The sequence below is a fragment of the Protopterus annectens genome, chromosome 7.part0, assembly GCF_019279795.1.
Source record: "Protopterus annectens isolate FY-2018-M chromosome 7.part0, PAN1.0, whole genome shotgun sequence".
Lineage (NCBI taxonomy): Eukaryota > Metazoa > Chordata > Ceratodontiformes > Protopteridae > Protopterus > Protopterus annectens.
In genome coordinates, this window is record NC_056739.1 from 564,405,508 (window position 1) to 564,429,179 (window position 23,672).

The 23,672-nt window shown below is 43.5% G+C and overlaps 1 protein-coding gene across 1 annotated transcript in view; it reads left to right on the forward strand.

The window, feature by feature from the left end:
• The window catches only part of LOC122806055 (membrane cofactor protein-like), a 1,194,338-nt gene that overhangs the window by 945,647 nt on the left and 225,019 nt on the right, over nt 1-23,672 (forward strand). Inside the window, exon 7 of the mRNA XM_044076296.1 lies at nt 1,163-1,249. Within this exon, the coding sequence (XP_043932231.1) occupies nt 1,163-1,249 (87 nt within the window). The remainder of the gene's footprint in view (nt 1-1,162; nt 1,250-23,672) is intronic.

A 23,672-nucleotide genomic window follows, 5' to 3' on the forward strand; every position in this document is an offset into this window, starting at 1 on the left:
CCCTGGGAAAGATTTTGTCATTTGCTGAACTGCAGTTTGATACACAGAGGTTCACTTAATTGCTATTCACTGAATAGCAATTAAGTAAAGTGATACAGACCCAGACTTTGTATATATTCCTGTTATTTGCATTTGTGGTCTCATTCACTGTGACGAGCACAGTTATGATCCTGAGAGTATCATCACCCAAAGATTTTTTATAAGTCAGCTATTTCCTTTTTACTTAGTATAGTACCTCTGATGTTGTGGCAGAGTATTACATTGCAGTGTAATTTTGTACTTGAAGCTGTAGAGAACATATGGGTAAGGCTATATGATGTCAGTTTCATTATGTGATATTGGTTTGAATGTCTTTAGTCTCCACTTGCATACTTTGTGTTTGTAGAAGACATTTATCAGACAACTCTCTCCTGAGAAGATGTACCTGTAATTAGTTAACAGACAAATAAATAAATATTGTAAGTAAGTCACCAAGAGGATCCTTGCCTTTAGGTTGAGTAGCATTAACAATTTAGATTACATTTGGACACATATCTTTGTAAGTGCACTGCTGACAACTAAAGATAACAAGTGTGTGCTCTGTGGAACTTTGTATCAGGCATGTTTTTTCATCGATGTTACCTTGCTGAGGCCTCAGCATCACATCTCACTAAGCAATTGTTGGAGACCAAAGGCTTTTTTAGCACTGATTTATGCAGGGTAGTCAGTAACTCACATTATTGGAGTAATCTAAGTTATGTAACAGCTTTTATTTTGTATTATGATGTCAAATTTGATGACTTGCTTTTCCACCTTACACATTGAAAACTTTGTATGTTTTATTATTTTCTTATAAAGGTCTCTTTCTAATCCTGAGTGCAGTCGTCAACCAGTGCTTCATTTCCAGTGATAGGTAATGTTGTCAATTAACTGAGTCCAGGTTTGTGGTAGGGTCTTTAGAACTGAACATTTGTAGTAACTTTTCTGAGGCACACTATAACTGTAGGCAAGGTGATATATGAGGGGAAAAAAAAGACATTCAGCATTTCCATTTAGGCTGTCTTCAGATAACTGACAGTGTAAATGAGCATGGCAACATCTTGTGGAAAAAGGCAAGTATTTCCTTGATGAGTATTTCAGAAATGACAAGCTATAGTGATATTTTCTTTTTATTATTTTTTAGGAATTCACAATAAAACTGTTGGAGAATACTCTACAAGGCTTTCATATGGTGTCAGCACTTCTGATGTACCGCTGGGAAACACAGAAGGTATGTAGATGTCGCACAGTTAAGTGGCCATATTTGCACTGATGGAGTGCATGTACACAGATGAGTGGTAAAATGAGAAGACATCGAGAAGAGTGTGACAATATGCAAATCTCTCTTTATCTGTTGTTTTGGGCATGAGTAAACCCAGAAAAAATGGCCATGTGCTTTGGTGACCTGCACAACCTAAGATGACTAGGTTGCATACGCCAAGGTTGTAACTTTGAATAACCATACCATGCCAAGTGGATGCTATGGTCAGTGATCCATTAAAGTTATAATGTGTAATTGATTGACTACATAACTGAATTCCTAAAAACTTCAGTCCCAGGTGTTCATATTTAATAAATATGTATATGTGGCAAGGCTATGTCTGTACAATTTATATGTAAAAGGGGAGGTTCATATCTAATGCATACTGTTATGATTTCTAAATTACCATATCTTATTGCAATATCTTCAGTTTATACGCAGATAGTTTATAGAGGTTTAAAGAGTAATCTGATATTGTTAATCCTCGTTCATTCCTTACGTATGGGTATCGGTTCTGACCTCGGAACCGAGCCGGCCATCTTCCAAGCTCGCGTCAGCTACAAACTCTCGAGCTAAAACTCTTACCCAGAATTCCTCTCTCCCTGTTACCTCAGATTTCATTTGCCGCATTGCCATTCGGTCGTGTCAAGCTACTTTTCTTGAGATAAGTACAATATTTTTCTTCATACTAAATTCTAAAATGGCTTTTCTCACAGAAAAGTTATTAGATAGTTTTCTCTTACCTTATCACATTTAGCGACTATCCTTTCTTGAATCTTTTCAATTCCTTTCCTCCCCTTTACCGCAAGGTAATTTCTTTTTTACCATTGTTGGTAAACCCCCTTTCCTTCTTACCTTTGGGTAATTCTTGTACCATTGCTGGTATTTTTTCTAAGTTTCCTTCTTTCTTTCTAACATGGCAGATAAAAAAGGTAGTCCAGGATTTAAAAGATGTTTAGATTGTGGCCATAAGTTACCTACTTCAGATGCACATTCCCTGTGTGTCTGTTGCTTGGGTGTGCCTCATTTAACAGTTGACCCACCCTGCGGGATTTGTAAGAATTTCGCTAACAGGACGTTGATTGAGAGAAAAAATAAATTAATATTGAAGGGGCTACTTAAATCTCCTTTTTCAGAGGCTATTTCTGGGTTGGAGGCTTCAACACCTCCAAGATCCCATAAGAAAAAAATGTGATGAACATATAAAGGCCAAGTCTCTTCCTTCGTCCCCTGCTGGGGACCCCCAGGAACCGAGACCCAAAAAAAGCTAAGCTTTCCAGTTCGGATTTGACTTCTTCGGCTCCAGCGCGTTTGGTACCTAGACCTTTCGCACCAAGGCCATTGGCGCCATCTTTAACTTCTGCACCAACTAGCGTGCCCTTTACCGTATCAGTACCAAGCGGCTCCTCAGTTCAGACTTCTTTACAAGCACCGACTGTCCAGTCAATGCAGACTGTTACGGCGTTGATGGATTTTTCGATGCCCATTGCCTTTTCGGCTCCGACAACTTACCCGGCACCAACTACCCTCTCAGCACCGACCATTCAGTTATTGGCACCGATTTTTTCGGCTCCAGCCTTAGTGCTGACAACCACCTCAGTACCGACCTTATCATCGGTGCAGACCATAACTTCGGCACCGATGATTTCCTCGGTGCAGACACCTGTAGTTCAGTCCTTTACAGCCCCATTGTTTTCAGTGCAAACCTCCGAGGTGGGCACCGAGCTTGCTCTGTCTTTGGATAGACCTGACTCCCCCTCAGCCATGTCCGTGAAATCCACTAGAAGCCTGTCTGAACATGACATGTTGCGTCTTTTGGAACAAGTGCTTTTGGCCAGAGGTATCCTGCCCCCCAGGACCTATCCTTCCTCGGGAGGTCAACACCCTTTACCAAAGACCCCTACTTATTCTCCTCCTTCATTGCCTTTGAAGCCCCTTCATATAGCACAGTCTTCCCCCTCTACGGTTCCCTTTATGGACCTCACTAGGGAGCCGCAGTTGTCTTTGTGGCAGGAGAGTTTTGCTATGACACAGGATGTCAGCTGTGGCATATGTAATTTGATGTTTCACAGCCATCCAGGGACTCCAAGTCGGCAGGCTGAGCCACTTAGGAGAGGGGTGACCCCTGCCCTGGGTTAATGGAGAAGGCTCTGGCGTCGGTTGGCCATCCTGTGCTATCACTCTCCCTGCCTTCCTCTGGACCGAAATGTACACAAGTCACTCCTAGCGGACATCGGGCGCAAAGGCCACAGGATATACTCCCACAGGAGACCCCTTTTGCGCTGTCTTCCCCAACTTCTCCCTCTGAAGAAGTTCATCAAAAGAGCTCATGCAAGAGGAAGCACATGGACTCCACAGAGGAGTCCCTTACTGAAGACACAGACTTTGATGATGGGGAAGGGTCCCCTCGCTCACCCTCTGAGGTATCCTTTGGTGATATTCTTGAAATTCTTAAACAGAGAGGTGACTGGCAGCCCTCAAACCTGACCTCTGAAGAGTATGTGTTCCTGCAGGCCTTTTGCGCCCGGCCCCCTACCTCCTGGGTTACTCCACCTGCCGACGAACTGGTCCGGCTCATCGTGCAGGGTGCGTGGAAGGCTCCTGACACCATTGAGGCCATTCCCCGGAGGCCAGATTAAATTTTGTCCCCTCCTGCTACTGATCCCCATTGGTCCAAAGTTCTTCCTGTAGATGCTTTGGTGGTGGTGGCCACAACTAAAAAGGACCTGGCGGAAGAAGAAAGCCAGACTGTCCATCAGCCCAACAAAGAGTCCCGGGCTCTGGACAGAATAGGGAAACTTACTTTTGCATCAGTGACCTTTGCAATCAGGTCCCTGAACTATATGGCACACTTTACCAGGCTTCAAAGAGATTTAATTTCTGAGCTCTCTGAAACTTTGGCTGGAGCTGTGTCTGATGAGGTCCATGACAAAGTGGCCTCTCAGCTAGCCACCATTGAATCGATATCTAACTCTTCCATGCGCCTGATATCTCACGCATCAGAAGGAGCAGCTAGAGCTGCGAGTGCAGGCATTGTTCTGAGACTACATGCCTGGATGTGCTTGTGTAATTTCACGGAACCCTTCAAGGCTTCCTTTCTCAATGCTGCCATCGAAGCCTCTTCATTGTTTGGACCCAAGGTTAAAAGCACACTGGCCAGATGTGAACAGGACGGTAAGACCCTTTCTGCCATGGGTGTCCATTAGTCTTCCCCTCAATGGGCTTTCTCCAGAAACCAGAAGAGTGGGAAGATATAAAAAGTCTCAGGGTTCTTTCTGTGACACACAGGCCAAGTTCTCCTGTAGAGGCAGAGGGGGAAACTCACAGGGAAGACACCCTTTTTGGGGCAGAGGGGGTCTGCGTAACCAGGGTTCCAGAAACTCTTTCCCTGGCCAATCCTACCAGCGATCCTGAAGAGCGGCCCAACTGCTTTCCTCTGGAAGTGGTTGGGGGTCGTTTCTCTTTGTACCCTTTTCTTGGCTAACCATCACCACTGATTCTTGGGTACAAAGGATAATAACCAGAGTTTATCATATTCCCGTTGACCTTTGTCCCACTCCCCTAACAAACTTACCCGACATTCCACCCAGTCAAAGGGAAGTAGCAGCATTAGAGATTTCAAAACTGCTAAGAAAGAGTCATCCAAATAGTCCCTCCAGACCAGATAGGATCCGGATTCTACTCAAGACTATTTTTGGTGCCAAAGAAAACTGGGGACTGAAGACCAATTTTGGATCTCAATGTATTGAACAAGTTTGTAAAAGTACAAAAATTCCGGATGGTCACAATACAGAGTATCCTTCCGCTTTTGGAAAAAGATGATTGGATGTGTTCGATAGATCTTCAAGATGCGTACTACCACATAAAAATGGACAGACCATCAAGAAGATTCCCTCACTTCTGTGCAGGAGTCTGTCACTACCTGTTCAGAGTACTGCCCTTCGGACTCTCTACAGCCCCCAGAGTGTTCACAAAGTTGCATGGCAGTCATCACAGCTCACTTGCAACTACAAGGATTCCAGGTGTTTCCATACCTAGACGACTGGCTCATCTCCACCCCCACCAGACATCTGTTGGAAGAAGCCCTGGCATACTCTGTCCTCTCTGCAGAAAGGCTAGGCATAACCATAAACTGGCAACAATCCAGTCTCACCCCATCTCAGTCCACAGAATTCATAGGGGTCATCTTGAATACAAAGAATTGCAGAGCATCCATTCCAGAGCACAGAATTCTAAGGATAAAGCAACAACTGATCCCAATCCTTTCAAGGGAGAAATCCACAGCTCACTCTGTTCTACAGTTGTTGGGTTCCATGGCAGCCTCCATCACCATTGTCGCCAGGTTTCACATGGGGCTTCTACAATGGCTACTGCTCACCTCATGATATCCCTTTCAGTACCCTCTTTCAGCCGAGATTCGGGTAACTCACAGGTGCAAACATGATTTAAACTGGTGGATGGCCTACAACCCATCACAGTGGTCTCGCCCCCTTCTCCCCCCAACAGCCCAAGACTACAGTGACCATGGACGCCTCCCTGATGGGGTGGGGGGGCTATGTCAGGGATAGACAGTCCAAGGTACTTGGCCTGAAATGGAGGCCCATCTGCATATAAATGTTCTAGATCTGAGGGCGGTGCTTCTGGCATTGCAAGTATTCTATCCCCTGCTGCCACCTGGGACTATTGCGATACAATCAGACAACATGGTGGTGGTCTGGTACATCAACAAACAGGGTGGAACCAAATCTTACCCACTCTGTCGAGAGGCCATGAGGATATGGCATTGGGCGATGGCTACCAACCATTTTCTTCTAGCAACGCACATTCCTGGGAGTTCCAGCGTGATAGCAGACACACTCAGCAGGTGTATACTACAACCTCACAAGTGGTCCCTGAATCCCTTGATAGCGTGGAGATTTTCAACCGCTGGGGTCTTCCTTGCTACATCCTCTTTGCGTCCCCGACCAACTACAAATGCAGTAGCTATTTCACCCTGATTCCCCCTCCAGGACAGTCACCCAGGGATGCTCTAGTCCACGATTGGCCCTCGGGTCTACTTTATGCATTTCCACCTCTCCCCCTCATTTCCCAGTTTCTGAAGAAAGCCCACCGATTGAAGAGCAAAGTAATCCTCATAGCACCATATTGGCCTCGTCAGATTTGGTTCCCCTTCCTTTGGCCTCACCTGCTAGATCAACCGTGGATTCTCCATCCAACCCCGGGGTTGATCTCCCATCCGCAGAATCTGTTTCACTCCAACTTGAACAGCCTGAAGCTTACAGCTTGGCCCTCCAATTCCCTTGATTGCCAGGCAGAATAATCTTTCTTTGCCAGTACTTGACATTCTTATTGCATGTCATAAGTCTTCCACCAGAATTACATATCTCAGCAAGGGGAAAAGATTTACCTTTTGGCTGAAAGAAAAACAGGTAGATCCTTTTTCAGCACCAGCATCAATAGTACTGGAGTATCTAGCTACTCTATTTCAATCCAGTCTGTCTACCTCTACCATTAGAGTTCATTTGGCTGCAATATCTAATTTCCATGATGGTGTCCAAGACTCCTCTCTTATGTCACACAAATTATGCAAGACTTTCATAAAAGGCGTGAATCATCTAAAACCCCCTTTTAGAGAACCTTCTCAACCATGGGACCTGTCATTAGTCCTACAAGCTTTGACAATGCCACCTTTCGAACCAGTTTCTTCTTGCAACCTCAAATATTTGTCATGGAAAACCTTGTTTTGGGTCACCATTACTTCTGCCAGACGTATCTCTGAGCTTCAAGCCTTATGCATCAAGAGTCCATATTTGATTTTTCATAGAGATAGAGTGTAATTGAGAACTAATCCATCCTTTCTGCCGAAAGTGATCTCTGAAATGTCCATTAATCAAACCATTGAATTGCCAGTTTTCTTCCCCAATCATTCAAACAAAGGAGAGTACATACCCTAGATATTCATAGGCAAATTCACTTCTACTTGAACAGGATTAAGGCCTCTCGTAAATCAGACCAGTTATTTTTGGCCTATTCTGGACCTAGATTAGGATGTGTTGTTGCTAAGGTCGTATTGGCTAAATGGTTGAAAGACTGCATGACCTTCATTTATAGACAACGTAATATTCCATTACCTACTACCATAAAGGCTCATTCTACAAGGTCAGTGGCAACTTCTGCTCCCTTCCATGCCAGAGCCTCTTTACATGGCATTTGTGCAGCTGCAATTTGGGCTACTCCTCATACCTTCATCAATCATTACAAATTGGATTTGGCCTCCAGGGGAAGAGCATCTTTGGTTCTAGGGTGCTCAGGAATGTCCTTCCAGGAGAGCCTCCCAGGAATAAAGGTAGCTGGGGACTCTGTCCCACACGTAAGGAATGAATGAGGATTAACAATATCAGATAAAGAAGTTATGTCTTACCATAATGTTCCATCTATATTGTTGATCCTCGTTCAGTCATTACGACCCTCCCTCCTTCCCTCTCCTGTGGCTTCTAGTGGATCTCATCATCTGGTTCTATTAGGTCATTTGACCAGATGTAGCCTCTACCTTCTTTTGACTTGCAAACTCAATCTGAGGTAACAGGGAGAGGGGAATTCTGGGTAAGAGTATTAGCTCGAGAGTTTGTAGCTGACGTGAGCTTGGAAGATGGCTGGCTCTACCCACATGTAATGACTGAACGAGGATAAACCATACAGATGGAACGTTATGGTAAAACATAACTTCTTTTTATATATTTTTAATTCACAAGTTTTCCTATTTCCCCACTAGAGGGGACAACATATTGGATTTAATCATCACAAATATGGGTGCCCATTGTACCACACCTGTTATCACCCCCTCCTTGGTCAGATCCAACCACAAACTGATAACCCTGGACATCCTCACTCCTCCACCTCCCCCAATCAAAGAAACCATAGTCAGAAACCTTTCCAAAGCAAACTTCAAACTACTTGCATCCGAAGTGGAAAGCTTCACTATTCCCTTGCAGAAGGATAATGATATCCAGGATGCAGAATCCTACACCAAGGCACTCTATATGCATCTTCAGGATTGCATGGACCATGCTATCCCAAATAAAACCAAGACTCCTTCCTCAAGCAAGAAGAAACCAGTCTGGTGGACCCTGGCCATAAGCAAACTTTACAATAAAAGGAGGAGACTTCTACAAAAAAAGGCCAAATCTCAAGTAGAAAAATCATCCCTGATCAGCATTAGTAAGAAATTGAGGGCCCTCATCAAGTTAACTAAAGCTAATTTTGAAAAGAAAGTTGCCAAGGATAACCATAAGGCCTTCTATGGCTACGTCAAAAACCTAAATGGCAATGCTCAGGTCTGTTCTGAGCTAGTACAAAATGGAACAAAATACACTGACCCTTCTGACATTGCCAGCATCTTGGCTGACAGGTTCAGTGCAAATTTCTCACCCCCCCCCTCACCACCTACAGGGTTTATTTCCATTCTAGGGGATTATGTAAGTCCAATTATTACTGATATGTTGGTTAACAAGGCTCTATCTAAAGCTAAAAACACTGCCTCCATGGGACCAGATGGTGTCCCAGGCTGTGTCATATGCGAAATCCAAAAGGAATTAACCCCGCATCTTAATACCCTGTTCAGTCTCAGCCTCTCCACAGGATATGTGCCCATAGAATGGCGCACGGCAATGGTGGTCCCACTACACAAGGGTGGGGCCACAACTGACCCTGGGAACTGCAGACCAATAAGCCTGACCAGTCTGATCTGTAAGGCTATGGAGCGAATCATTATGGAACTCATAAATGGAGAGTTTTGGAACCTCCAGTCGCTGGACCCCACACAGTTCGGCTTCGTCAAGGGCAGATCATGCCTCCTGAACCTGGTGGATTTCTTTGAGACAGTTACTCAGGCTATATATAAGGGAAAGGAGGTGCACACGGCTTACCTTAACCTTGCTAAAGCATTTGACACCATTCCCCATTCAGGTATTATTAATAAGCTGACCAGCCTGGGCATAAACCCTTATGTCACAAGATGGATCGCAAACTGGCTCTCAGACAGATCCCATAAAGTAAGAGTAGCGGGATCTATGTCCAAATCCAGACCAGTAATGAGTGGTGTGCCTCAGGGCTCTGTCCTGGGGCCCCTCCTGTTTAGCATATACTTCTCAGAAGTACAGGCAAGCATGGAAGGGCTGTGGCTGACTAAGTTTGCGGACGACTGCAAACTGGGTGCTATAATAGAGTCTCCGGCCGACATGGAGATCCTCCAGAAGGGCCTAAATGAGACTGCTGTATGATGTCAAAGCCATGGTCTCAAGCTAAATGCAAAAAAATGCGTAGTAATCACCTTTGGAAAAAACAGAGTACCCGCAAACTACAACATAGGAGGTAATCCCCTGAAATCTGAAGAAGAAATAAGGGATCTAGAGACCCAAGTAGATAGTCAGCTTTCCTTTGATAACCATGTTGCCAAAGTGGTTAGAAAATCCTTCTATGTGACACATCTGATCACGAAAGGGTTTGCATCAAGATCTAAGGATGTAATGGTGCCCCTCTACTCTTCCCTCATCAGACCCATTATTGAGTACAGTGCACCAATTGGAATGTACCTGGCTAGACATCTCCAGTGGCTGGAGAGACCACAAAGGTACCTAACCAAGAGGATTACTGGCCTCAAACAGTTGCCCTATGCAGCACGATTGAAAAAGCTAAGACTGTTCTCTGTTGCATACCGCTTTCTCAGAGGCGATCTCTGTCTAACGTACAGAGCCATGTCCAACCCAGAATTGTTGAACATGCTCCATCTTAGCAAAACCATATCTACTCGAGCTACATGCTCTAGGGATATAAGCCTCAACACAACAACGAATAGAACATGCTGGAGGGATAGATTCCCTCCACAGAGACTTCCCTTACTGTGGAACAGGGTCCCGATCTACATAAGACAGAGCCTCTCACTATCACTCTTCAAGAGGAACCTTGATGAGTGGATGGGTAACAGAAAGTTCACACCGGGGATCACACCAACAGCACTACTAGATAGGGGCCAAGGGTACTAGCTGCTAGTACAAGGGTCTAGGGAACTACTAAAGGGGCGGTGAATACCGCACAACGTGGATGGGTTAATATATGCCTTCGGGCAGATAGCCCAGTACCAACCTATGAACCTATAAGAAATATTACCTCATGCTGTAAGTGAATTCACAAGAGACATTTTAGACAGAATTAAATAAACATATAGTACAGCTATAACTTCCATTATAGAAACTTTTGGTGACAGAGTCTTTAATTGCACCAGGAAGTCTTGCATGGCCTCCAGTAGAACATTTCAGATAATGTCTGTCAAGCTGGGATAATGTATGGAGAAAATATTTTGAGAAATGAGAGTAATTAAAAATAGAGGTGATTCTTAAAGACAATACCGATGAAATGTCACTGTTAGCCTATGCACTTTTGGGAAACTTATGCAGAATACAGTTCTGAGAACCCACCTCAAGAAGGATTATAAATGAGAGGGTACAGAGGAAGGACACATGAATGATGTGTGCTTTCTTGGAGAGTCAGATGAAGAATGGTTGAAGTCATTAGGCTTATGCTAGTTTGAATATAGGAGGAAAAAAGGGGACATAACATGGTTGTAAAATGTACTTACAAAGAACAATGAAGGAATAAGGCCAATAAAGAAAGAAAGGGAAGACATGGCATTATTATCATGTGGAAATGATCCATATTTGGTATGGACATAAAGATATACTTTTTCCTAGGAAATAGTGGTAAATAATGTGAAATGAGCTTCCAGCAAGGACATGAATGCATGCATTCAAGAGGGCATGAGACAGGTGGAGTATGAAGGAAAACAGAGCACTGCTGCATCTGAAGGGCGATATCTTTAACAAGTGGGCAAACTAAATTGGTGGAAAATATTTCCTTTGCTGAGTAACTGAGTATCTATTAGATATCTGTATGTGTTACTGCAGAAGCAATGTAGCTTGGAGGGGTGTCGGGTATATATACCTACTTAACGAATAAAGGAAAATATTTTTTCATTTTTTTACTCATTTATATGTATTTCAGTTAAATAATGAAGATCAATGTTCTGTAGCAGAATCCACTAGATGAATGTTTGCCTGGGTTGTGAAAGCATATATTTGTGCAGTAGCCTGTGTTTTGGTGATAGTTGTAAGGATCTGTGTTTTTCTGAAGTCTGATGATATTTTTACCAAGCCTGCTTCTGCTTCAAATCTTATTGATTGTTCATCAGTAATTTGTGGGAGGCATTCAGTACGAGGCGCCTTATGTGTGCTTTATACCACTTGACAGCTTGAGATGTACTTAATTTCACCCACATGGGAATAACTGTTTTATGATATAAAATGCAATGTTTATTATTTATATATTTATTTACCTTTGTTTACCAGGAAAATCCAACTGAGATAAAACCCTTTTTCAGAAGAGACCTAGTGAGAAAAGTTCCACTTTTAATGCAAGTTATGAAATATACATATGTATATGAGTGTAGTCCACGTGACAGAACGTTTATAATTTCAAACATGTTTAACACCAGCAGAAGTTGCTTGAAAATCATTTGATCACTTCTCCTGTTAAGTCAGAGCAATGTTGGGCAGGGTGGGGATCGGGGAATTTGCCCTTTTCCCACTGTCGAGTGATCTCAGAGTTGATATATTTAATTAGTGCTAGGGGTGCATGGAGGCTTGTCTCCCTGCAAAAAACATCTTTTTTATTTTTTCATTTTTTCATTGTTTAACCTTTGATGATTGAGGATTGAGCATTAGCCGTTCGATGTTTGTCTGCCTTGATGTTTCAAAGTACACCCATATACATATGTAGATAGATAGATAGATAGATAGATATAGACATCTGTATAACTATCTCTCTCTCTCTCTTTGTGTGTGTGTGTGTATATATATATATATATATATATATATATATATATATATATATATATATATATATAGATAGATAGATAACTGGTACTTGTGAGCAAAAAAGCTGCTGGCTGAGAATCTTATAAAATCAGGAAGAAAGAACCACGCATCATAGACAAGCTCAAGGTGAGACTTCTGAGTAATCAAGCATAACTTGTTTAGAAATTAAAACTTTTTCATTGAAAAACAAATCTATGAGAGCTTTTGCCCTTAAAAGAGCTAGGTAATATCTAACTCCAGTTTACATGACATGCAGTATTAATCTGATTTAACACGTCATAGCTGTTCATCCAGGCTACGATAGGATAAGTCTCATCTTTCATATCTGTCCTGCATATCTACTCCTATTGTTAGCTAATAGGTTATAGGTTATGAAACATGAGTCTTATCCAATTGTAGCTTAGAAAAGATGTATCTGGCTGTCAAGAATCAACTCAGCCCTAAAGTGAAACACAGTCTCTTAAGATTTCATCAGCTAAAGCATGTGTTCTGCACACACAAAGATAGTGGCATTAACAAAATCTTGACAAAGTGGCCCAGTGTTGCTTTTACTTTTCCCTGAATGCAGGATGGGGTCATGCCCCTTAACAAAGCCCACATAAGTGCACCCAGCAATTTTAGGGATAAGGATATTTAGCCTTCTTTCCAGCATAACTACTGATATCTTAAGACCTTAGTTTTACAATACTATAGGCTTGTAACACTATAGCATATCTACTTAATTTGGATTTTGAAAACATCACAAATACTTCCTTCAGCTCATTTAATGTACTCTTTTCCTCTGTAGGCTGCTTATACCACACCTGGAAGAGGTGTGGGGGAAGAGCATCTTGTTACTCATCACTTTATATAATTCTAACTAAAGCTTGTCTGGTTCTGTTGCCTTCTTCTGTTTTGATTTTATTAGTGGATTTAATTACCTCCTCATTGTGAAAACATTTGTCAAGACTTGCTTTATCCTCCATTGAATGCGTCATCCCTGTCCTTCTGATTTACTCCAATTCCTTCCACTTTTCCTGTGGAAATGGTCCAAACTGCTTATAAAAAAAAGATAGACAGCCTCAGTAGTACTCTTCTATGAGGTAACTGCAGCATCCACTGCATCTCTATTAGTAAAATAAACTGTCCTCTCCTGATTTAAACATTGAGGCCAACAGCTGCTCACCATTTGCCCCCAGCATCCTTCACCCAGCTCCCAGACTTCCACCATATATGATAACTGTTTTCACTTCCTAATCCCGAGTTCTGGAAATAACTGTTTAATGTTTAATGTCTACATTTGCCTGTAATAAAGCTTAGTTGAGTCACCTCACCAGATACTTTTATTTCTTTATCAACTGGATTCTTTCTCCTGTCTCTTTAGTCTTCATCTGGTTAGGTCTTTCATACTGTGTCTGATAATTGCCTTTAGTCAACCCGTTATAACAGTAGCAAGACCAGTAGCCTAATCCAGCATTCATGTCACATACTCTTCCACTGATTTTAGATTTCTTGCTTCTTAAGCATGCTTGTGTGACAAGACACCTCCAGTGACAGGATGGAGTTTTGTTTGTCTGCATATCATGCTCCCGGCACATATACCCACATCTCTCAGCCATCTTTTCCACCAGGTCAGCCAGCCCAAACCAGTCTCCTGACAACCCAGTAGTGTATAATAATCTCTTCTAACACTTCTCCTAGGGACTTCTTCAGTTGGCTGTGCTGGAGAAGTGTTAGAAGAGATTATTATACACTACTGGGTTGTCAGGAGACTGGTTTGGGCTGGCTGACCTGGTGGAAAAGATGGCTGAGATTCTGAAAAACTGATACTATTAACTTAGGAATCTGCAAAACAATGCACGATTATGATTTTAGTATGGACAGAGCAAAACTATGAGGCAAAATTAGAGGTGCCTGTAAAACTAGAGACAATTGAGAGATGTGGGTATATGTGCCGGGAGCATGATATGCAGACAAACAAAACTCCATCCTGTCTTTGTTATGAAAACGTACATACATAATGAAGTTGAGAAAGGCATACAATCAGAAATAATGGGCAGGATTTTTAACATAGTTTTAGTCAGTGGGAGAATTTCACCTCATGTATGTCACATATGGTAAGGAGGACATGAGCTCCACAGTAGGGAAAAATGAATGGTGTTGTTTGTGTCTTTAGACTACAGGACATTCTGAAAGGGGACACATACAAAATAAGTTCTTGACCTAACCATTGATTTATGGCTGTTATCAAAACAGATGTCTGAATAATATAGGGACATTAAGACTGGGGCCCCAACCATTTTCAACTACCAGTACATGGTACTAAGCTATACACTGCTGGGTTATTTAGGGTGGCCTGGTCACTGGAGGTGCCTTGTCACACAAGCATGCTTAAGAAGCAATAAATCTAAAATCAGTGGAAGAGTATGTGACATGAATGCTGGATTAGGCTACTGGTCTTGCTACTGTTATAACGGGTTGAAGTGTAAAAGGAAGCACTTAGACTCTCCAAGAGTCTGTCACAGAGGACACTCATTTGGAGACAACTTAGAACCCCTAAAGCGAAAGGGTGGTTGGTCCCCTGATAACCCTTCACAAGAGGAGTCAGTGTTCCAGGAGGCCTTTGGCACTGGTCTGTCTACCTCCTGGGTGACTCCACCTGCCAGTGAGCTCATTGAGTTGGCCTTTCAATGGGCATGGAATGAGGCTGACATGATTGAACCTATCTGTAAGAGACCAGATAGGATCCTGGCACCACCTAAGGATAAAGCATATTGGAGTAAGGGAGTACCCATTCATGCCATGGTCATCGCATCAGCCAGTAAAAAGGAAGTAGCACAATAGATTTCCTCTGTCCACCCATCTAACAAGAATCTAGGGGCCTGGACAGATTTGGGAAGTCTGTCTATGCTTCAGTGATCTTTGCTGTTAGGCCTCTGAATTACTTGGCTTATTTTACGAGACTTCAGAGATATTTGATTAAAGAACTTTCCAAATCCCTCTCTGGGACCACATCCTCAGAGGTAGAGAGCACTAGTTCCTTGCAACTGGCTACCCTTCAGTCCATTTCAAACTCATCCATGACGCTTATCTCCCACATGGCTGAAGATAGCTCATGTGCAGCGGGTTCAGGCATTTCCATCAAAAGACATGCCTGGATGTGCTTATGTGACTTTGTGGAATGCTTCTTTTGAAGGAAGTTCCTTTTATGCCCCTAAAGTCAAAGATATACTCTCTATGTGTGACTGGAAGGGAAAAAGCCTGTCTGCTGTGTGTGTAGGTTTTTCATCCCCTCAACAGACAGTTACATTTATGTCTTCACAGAACCAATGAGGAGGACAGAAAATGTAGTTTAAAAAATCCCTGGGTCCCTTCAGCGATCCATGTGGAGATAGATTTCCGACCTCTGATCCTAAGGGAACTAACAGAAGAGGCCATGCCTGCAGCAGAGAAGGTCCGCATAACCAGTGATCTAGGGATGCTTTCTCTGACAGAGCCTATCAGTACTCCTGAAAGGTGGCCCAACTGTCCATCTCACAAGGCAGTCAGGGATTGTCAATCCCTTCACCAGAGATCCTGCTAGAAACTGCAAAAGATTCATGGCTACAGAAGATAATATCCAGAGGTTATATGATACCATTTTCCCATCCACCCCCACTAGTATCAAACAAAATCCCAGATGTTGCACCCAATCAGAGGGAAGCAGCAGAGATATAAACAAGCTGCTAAAAAAAGAGTCACCCATAAGGTCCCCCCAGATTAAAAAGAGTCCAGAACTTATTCAAGATTCTTTTTAGTGCTAAAGAAAACAATGGTGTAGAGACCAGTCTTGGATCTCAGCAAACTAAATTGATCAGTTTAGCACACAAAGTCCTGGATTGTCACAGTTCAGTCCATTCTGCCTTTTCTGCACTATGATGACTGGATGTGCTTGATAGATCTTCAGGATGCTTACTGTGATATAAAAATGATGGTCCAATGGATATCTATGCTTTCAGCTCGGTCCACTCAATACCAGTTTATACCACTGCCCTTTGGTATCGCCAAAGCCCCCAGGGTGTTACTCAAGTGTTTGCAAGTAGTTGCAGCTCACTTGAGATTCCAGGTGTTTCCATATCTGAACAACTGGCTCATAATTGCTCCGACCAGGTGTCATCTAATTCAAGCTCAGGAATGCTTACTCCAGTTATGCTCTCTTCTGCGGAATTCTGTCAGTTACAGCAAATCTCAGCTTGAACCAACTCAGATATTTGAATTCATCGGTGTTCTGTTTAATACAGTCACTCAAATAGCTTCTGTCCTGGGTTCAAACAATTCAGTTCAAAGTGAAAAAGATCATTCAAAGTTATTCTCTTTCAGATCATCTGATCCTCCAAGCATTGGGATCATTGTCAGTGGCAAACACTCTAGTACCGCTGACAAGGAAACCATATGAGGCTCCTTCAATGGACACTTGCAACTCTCTGTTCCTTTCTCCAACAACCATTATTCAGTCAGGTTAAAATAACGCAAGCTTTCAAAGATTACCTTCTATGGTGGATCCATTCCAGTCAAATACAAGAAGGCTGTCCCTTTGTTCTCCCTCTGTCCAAGGCGACAGTGACCATGGACACCACTCAGATCAGGTAAGGAAGGGGCACTTCTTAAGAAGGATGGTCCAAGGCACATGGTCCCCTAAAGAGGCCAAAAGACATATCAGTGTCCAGGAAATGAGAGCTGTCCTCCTGGTGTTGCAGACCTTCTAAGACACTTTCCCAACCAGGACTATTGCAGATTAAACAGACAATTTGTCAGTAGTCTGGTACAGCAACAAACAAGGAGGAACCATATCTTACCCTCTTTGTTGAGAATCTATGAGAGTATGTCAAAGGGCAGTCACATCCAATTATTTTCTAATAGCAATGCACATCCCAAGGAAGTCCAACATAATTGCAGACAAATTAAGCAGAGCTATTCTAATGCCTCATGAACGGTCTCTCAACATGAAGGTGGTGGAGAGGATTTTCTGTCAATGGGGCCATGCTGTGATCTCTTTGCATCTCCCCTGAACAACAAGTGCAGCAGGTTCTTTACCCTGATCCTCCCAGTGAGGAAGTCCCCAAGAGATGCTCTACTTCATGTTTGGTCCTCCAGTCCACTTTATACTTAGCCCCCCCCCCCCAATACCCATCATTCCCAAATGTCTGCTGAAATCATCTCGATTGAAGAGCACAGTTATCCTCATTGTACCTTTTTGGCCCACCAGATCTGGTTTCCCTTCCTTTGGCCTCATCTTGTACAACCACTTTGGATTCTGGATCCATCTCCAGTCCTACTCTCTCACCTGACAGACATGACTCATCCAGACATTTCAGGCCTCAAGCTGACCACACGGTTTCTCCAGTTTCATTAATTGATAGTCAGTCCAGGCTCTCCTCACCTGTCTGTGACATAATTTTATCATCCTACAAAGCTTCTGCTAGAAAAGTTTGCAAAAGTAAATGTAAAAGATTTGTTTTTGGGCACATAAAAATAATTTAGATCCCTTTTCTGCTCTGATTTCTAAAGTTCTTGACTTTTTAACTATGATTTTCAATGAAGGGGATAGCCTCCTCATCTGTAAGAGTACAATTAGAGCCATTTCTAATTTTCGTATAGGAATAAATAATTCAACTTCAGCATCTTCCAAACTTTACAAAGGCTTTTTCAGAGGAACACATGTACTTAGACTTCAGTTAAAGGGCCCTGCTCCTTCTTGGGATGCAAATATTTCTGTCCTATAGTCCTATCTCGCCTTCATTCTTACATATGGGTTCAGAGCCGATCCTCGGCTCCGACTCGGCCGATTACAAAGCTCGAAGTCTCTTAAGTTGGCTCGTGGCAAGGTAGGTATCCTACAATGCACTAGTAAGAATCCCCAGATCTTGTTTGCCACGTGTACTAGTTCAGAAGTGCTCTCTTTCTTGGCCGTGGCTAAGTTGGAATGTTTTGCTTCAGAATTTATAGTGACTGTTTTTGACTATTGTAGTTGGTTTTACTATTAATAGCTTACTGTTATCTGCCAGTAGCTAGTTAGCATGTTTTGGAAATGTATTGCAGTTGTTGTTGCTAATTGTTGTCCATCACTTCTGCAGGCCTATCCTTAGTGGTATCCCTTCATTTTTCTGTGTGCTAGTTATTGTTTAACTTTTTCTTAGGCATAGGTCCCATTTTTTAGTCAGGACCTATTTTAGCCTTCGTCTGTTGATTGTTCTGTATCCCACCTACTCCTCTGTTTAGGGCTAGGCCCGTTTAAGTTAGAGGACCTTGTCCTCTTTTCCATTTATCTTTACGTTTTTCTGTAGATTGTTGGTGTGACAGCATGTCTAAGGAGTCTAAAGACCATAAACCTTAATGTTTCAAGAAATGTCTTAAATGCTCATAAAAAATGTCCCTGACTGACAAGCATAGTATTTGTGTTTATTGCTTGAGAGCCATACATCTTCAGGAAACATGTACCTTTTGCCACTCTTTTAGTTCCAGGGTTCTCCAGGAAAGGAAGAACAAACTCATCTTGAAAGGTCTCCTTAAACCTTCCTGTGAGGAGGATTTAGCCAGTTCTTCCTCTTCTCATTCTAGATCTCCCTCTTCTAAAAAAGAGAAGGTCAAGTCAGTTAAAAGACAGTCTCCTACACCAACTGTTAAATCAGAACCTCCAGAAAATATTGACAAGCCTTCTACCTCTTTGGCTCATCCGTCTTCAGAGCCGGTCGAGGTTATTGACATAGACACTCCAGTTTCAGCCCCAAGTTTTTCAGAGCCGATAACTGGATCCATACCTCGGAGCTGGTCAAGAGATTTATTACCGGTGTCCCCGACACTCAGATCTCCTATCTTGCAGAGATCTCAGTCCTCAACCTTGTCTTCCAGATACCCCAGGAGTCCTTCTGTGGAGGATGTCGAGAGAGTGGTGCGTATACTTTTGAAGTCATCAGCGCTAGCAGATTTATTGCAAGCTCTGACCCAATCAGATTCGGAGCCATCTAAGGCCATATTACCTGTTTCGGTTCCTCCTCCGAGCCATGTCGGTCTTTCAGAGCCAGAGCTATCGGTGCCGGTTGTTGTGGAACCGTCAGTTCCAGTACCCCAACTGTCTGTCTCAGAGCTGAGTTTTGCTCCAACACCATCGGTGCCCTTCCTAGTGTCTAGGAGCCAAAGCCCACCAGTCAGCCCCGACGGGAATGCTTGGACCCAAACTTCTTCAGTTCCGAGCCTACCTCTCTCTGCGTCAGCTCGGCTGTGCTCGTATCCTACATCTTTCTCAGAGCCAATCACTGTGGGGACGAGGGCTACTTCCGCTTCCTCGGAACCGGTAATGTCCTCGGAGCCGGAGAGATCTGCCTTTGAGATGATGAGCGTGCTGTCTAGGTCTTCAACTCCACACAAGGGTACAGATGCAAGGGTACAGATGCTCTTCCCTCTCAAGCTCCAGCCTCTGTCTCAGCACCATCTGTCTCTCTCTCTCTCTTGACAGCAGAGACCCACAGCCTCAGGAGCCCCCCTTGGGTGGCCCCAATCTTCAGAGACCTCCCCAGAAAACCCTTCTGAGGAGCCTCCTTGGAAGAGAACTTGCAAGAGGAAACATGTAGACTCCCCTGATGAGTCCATCACTTCTGACACTGACCTCGAGGAGTCAGAAGGGTCCCCTAGGTCGTCCTCTGATGATATCTCCTTCATAGATATCCTAGAGATCCTGAAACAGAGAGGCAGCTGGCCCACCATCACCCCTTCTGATGAGGAGTCAGTGTACCTGAAGGCTTTCAAGTCTCAACCTTCAGCCTCTTGGGTGTCTCCATCTTTTGATGAGCTGTTAGATTTGGTGAGTCGGAAGGTGTGGGAAACTCCTGATGCCGTGGAACCAGTCTCCGCAAGGCCAAACAAATTTCTTTCAGCTCCTAAAGAAAAAGACTTTTTGACCAAAGGTGTGCCTGTAGATGCCATGGTGGTGGCAGCAGCCACAAAGAAGGAACTAGTGGAAACTTCCTCATCTGTCCATCCACCAAACAAGGAGTCTCAGACGATGGACAGATACAGGAAGCGTATTTTTTCTTCAGCGGCTTTTACACTCAGATCGCTGAATTACCTCACCCATTTCACTAGGCTTCATAGAGATCTCCTAATAGAGCTAAGAGATACTCTCCAAGGTACTTTAACTGAAGAGTCCCTGAGAAGGTTACTGCTCAGTTGTCTACCTTAAACTCTATTGTTAACTCCTTCATGAGGCTGATATCTTACACAGCAGATGGAGCAAACAGGGCAGCGGGTTCAGGAGTTTCCCTTAGGAGACACTCCCGGATGTGCTTATGCAGTGTTTTTCTGTCCCTTCTAGACCATACCCTAAAGTTCAGAGAGGCGGAAAAATGTGCTTCAAGAAATCTCAGAGATTTATCCCAGACGCACAAGGTGATTCTTTCTCCAGAGGCAGGGGAGGAGGAAATAATGGTAGAAGTCGCCCTAGAGGCAGGGGGTGTCCACAAAACCAGGGTGGCCACGATTCCTTTTGTGAACGTCCCTATCAGTGCTCCTAAAGTGGGGCCCGACTGCACTTCTTTGAGCCAGTCAGGGGTCGCTTATCTTTGTACCCAGAAGCCTGGCATGACATCACAAAAGACAAGTGGGTACAAAGGAATAATTTCCAGGGGATACTCCATAGCCTTCTTTTTTCCACCTCATCTACCCAAGAAAATCCCAGATGTTCCACCCAAATCACAGGGATCAAGCAACTATAGAAGTCCAAATGTTGCTTCAAAAAGAGAATCATCCAAACCATCCTCGCAGACCAGATAGGATTCAGAACTTACTCCAGATTCTTTTTAGTGCCATAACGAACAGGGGACTGGAGGCCCATCTTGGATCTCAGCAAGTTAAACAAATCATTGAAGAAGCCCAAGTTCCAAATGGTAACACTGCAGTCTATACTCCCTCTGTTAGGGAAAGACAATTGGATGTGCTCCATAGACCTCCAAGATGCGTACTACCACATAAAAATGGACAGAGCATCAAGGGGTCATTTACACTTCCGGCTGGGAGCCAGTCATTATCAATTTTATGCTCTGCCCTTTGGTCTCACCACAGCCCCCAGGGAGTTCACCAAATGCATGGTGGTAGTAATGGCTCACTTGAGACATCTTGGATTCCAAGTGTTTCCGTACCTGGACGACTGGCTCCTGACTGCCACCACCAGGCATCTACTTCTACAAGCCAGGGATTCATCCATCTGAGTCTACTCTCAGCTAGGGATTACTATAAACTGGGAAAAGTCTGCCTTGTCTCCCTCTCAGTATGTGACTTTTATAGGCGCAGAAATAGACACAGTCGCAATGATGGTTTGCCTTCCTTCAGACAGAGTACAAAATCTAAGATAACAAATATACAGCCTGCTTCTCCTACACAAGGTCAAAGCGAAGACAGTGCTCAAACTTCTAAGAACCATGGCTTCTACTATAACTCTAGTTCTGCTAGCCAGACTACATATGAGAATTCTACAGTGGCTACGTTTTTCCCCAGTGGTCTCTTCAGCAACTGCCTCTGTCTCATCCCATTTTAATAGAATTTTGCAAAAAGGACCTTCATTGGTGGATCCAGTCCAGTCAACTAATGATAGGGAGACCATTCATTCCTCGCCAGCCCGTTGCTACTGTGACCAAGGATGCCTCCCAGATAGGATGGGGGGGCATTATCTAGGAAGGACACTCCCAGGTACATGGCAAGAACATGAGGCTCACTTGCATATTAATGTTCTAAGAGTTGAGAGCAGTGCTACTAGCACTGCAAGCATTTCATGACTTTCTTCCTGTAAGGACAATAGCAATCCAGTCAGACAATATGTCAGTGGTATGGTATATAAACAAACAAGGGGGAACCAGATCCTACCCCCTATGTCGAGAGGCTCTTCGTGTTTGGCAGTGGGCGATATCTTCCCAACGCTTTCTAGATTGCAGTGCATATCCCGTGGATAACCAGTGTGATCGCCGACAAGCTCAGCAGGGCAATCTTGATGCCTCACGAGTGGTCTCTGAATCAGAAAGTCTCGGAACAGATTTTCTGCAAATGGGGACAGCCTTGCTGCGATCTGTTTGCCAAACCAATGAACATCAAATGCAGCAGCTACTTCACCCTTACCCCACCACCGGGGGAGACACCCAGAGACACTCTTGTCCACAATTAGCCCTCGGGACTTCTTTATGCTTTTTCTCCCTTTCTGCTAATATCGAAAGTAATTCAGAAAACAAAGACCTTGGGAAGCAGAATGATTCTCATCACTCCTTACTGGCCTCATCAGATTTGGTTCCCTTTTGTTGGGCCTCACCTTCTGGACAACCCATGGACTCTGAACTCAGTACCAGACCTTCTGACACACACGTCAGGCATGTCCCATCCCTGCCTTCACACCCTCAACTTGACAGCATGGCTGCTCCACTTCCATCCCTAGTCAGGCTTCGTGATCTCCCCACTGCGGTTACACATATCCTCACGTCTTCTCATAAACCTTCTACGAGAAAATTGTATGCTAGCAAATGGAAAAGATTCTGTCTCTGGGCACAAGCTAGAAACATAGATCCATACACAGCCTCCATTCCCTTAGTGTTAAAAGTTTCTAACCAAACTTTTTCATCAGGGATCAGCTGCTGCTACAATCAAAGTTGCTTTAGCAGTTATCTACAATTTTCATTTGGGACAACATGAACCTAATCTGATGGCTCACAGATTGTGTAGATCATTTTTGAAAGGCACTACCTTACTAAGACCTCCCTTTCAAGAACCTATATCTCCCTGGGATCTAAATTTTGTTCTTTCAAAACTTACCTCACCACCTTTTGAACCTTCACATACTTGTGATTTAAAGTTCCTTTCATGGAAGACCATTTTTCTGGTAGCCTTTACCTCCACCAGAAGAGTGCCAGAAATGCAAGCACTCAGTCAAACCTCCTTACTTGATATTTCATAGAGACAGAGTTTCTCTCCGCACTAATTTGTCCTTCGTCCCCAAGATTTGTTCTCAATCTAATATGAATCAAGCTATTGAACTGCCAGTCTTTTTTCCTAATCATTCAAACATGCACTCAACTTGATGTACACAGACAGTTAAGGCTCTATCTACATAGAACCAAAGAGTTTAGGAGATCAGACCAATTATTTGTATCCTTTTTGGACATGAGGAAAGGAATGCCAGTCTCCAAGATAACGTTATCAAACTGGATTTCAAATTGCATATCTTTTATTTACTCTTCTAATGGCAAAGAACTTCCATTTAAAATTAAAGCTCATTCCACCAGATCTATATCCACATCTGCCACTTTTCAAGCCAGGATTCAAATGGACAGTATATGTGCAGCAGCAACTTGGGCTACCCCTCATACCTTTATTACTCATTACAAATTGGACATGGCCTCCAGGGGTAGAGCCTCATTTGGTTCCACGGTTCTTAGGAGTATATTCCCGTGAGCCACATGAGAAAACGGTGCTAG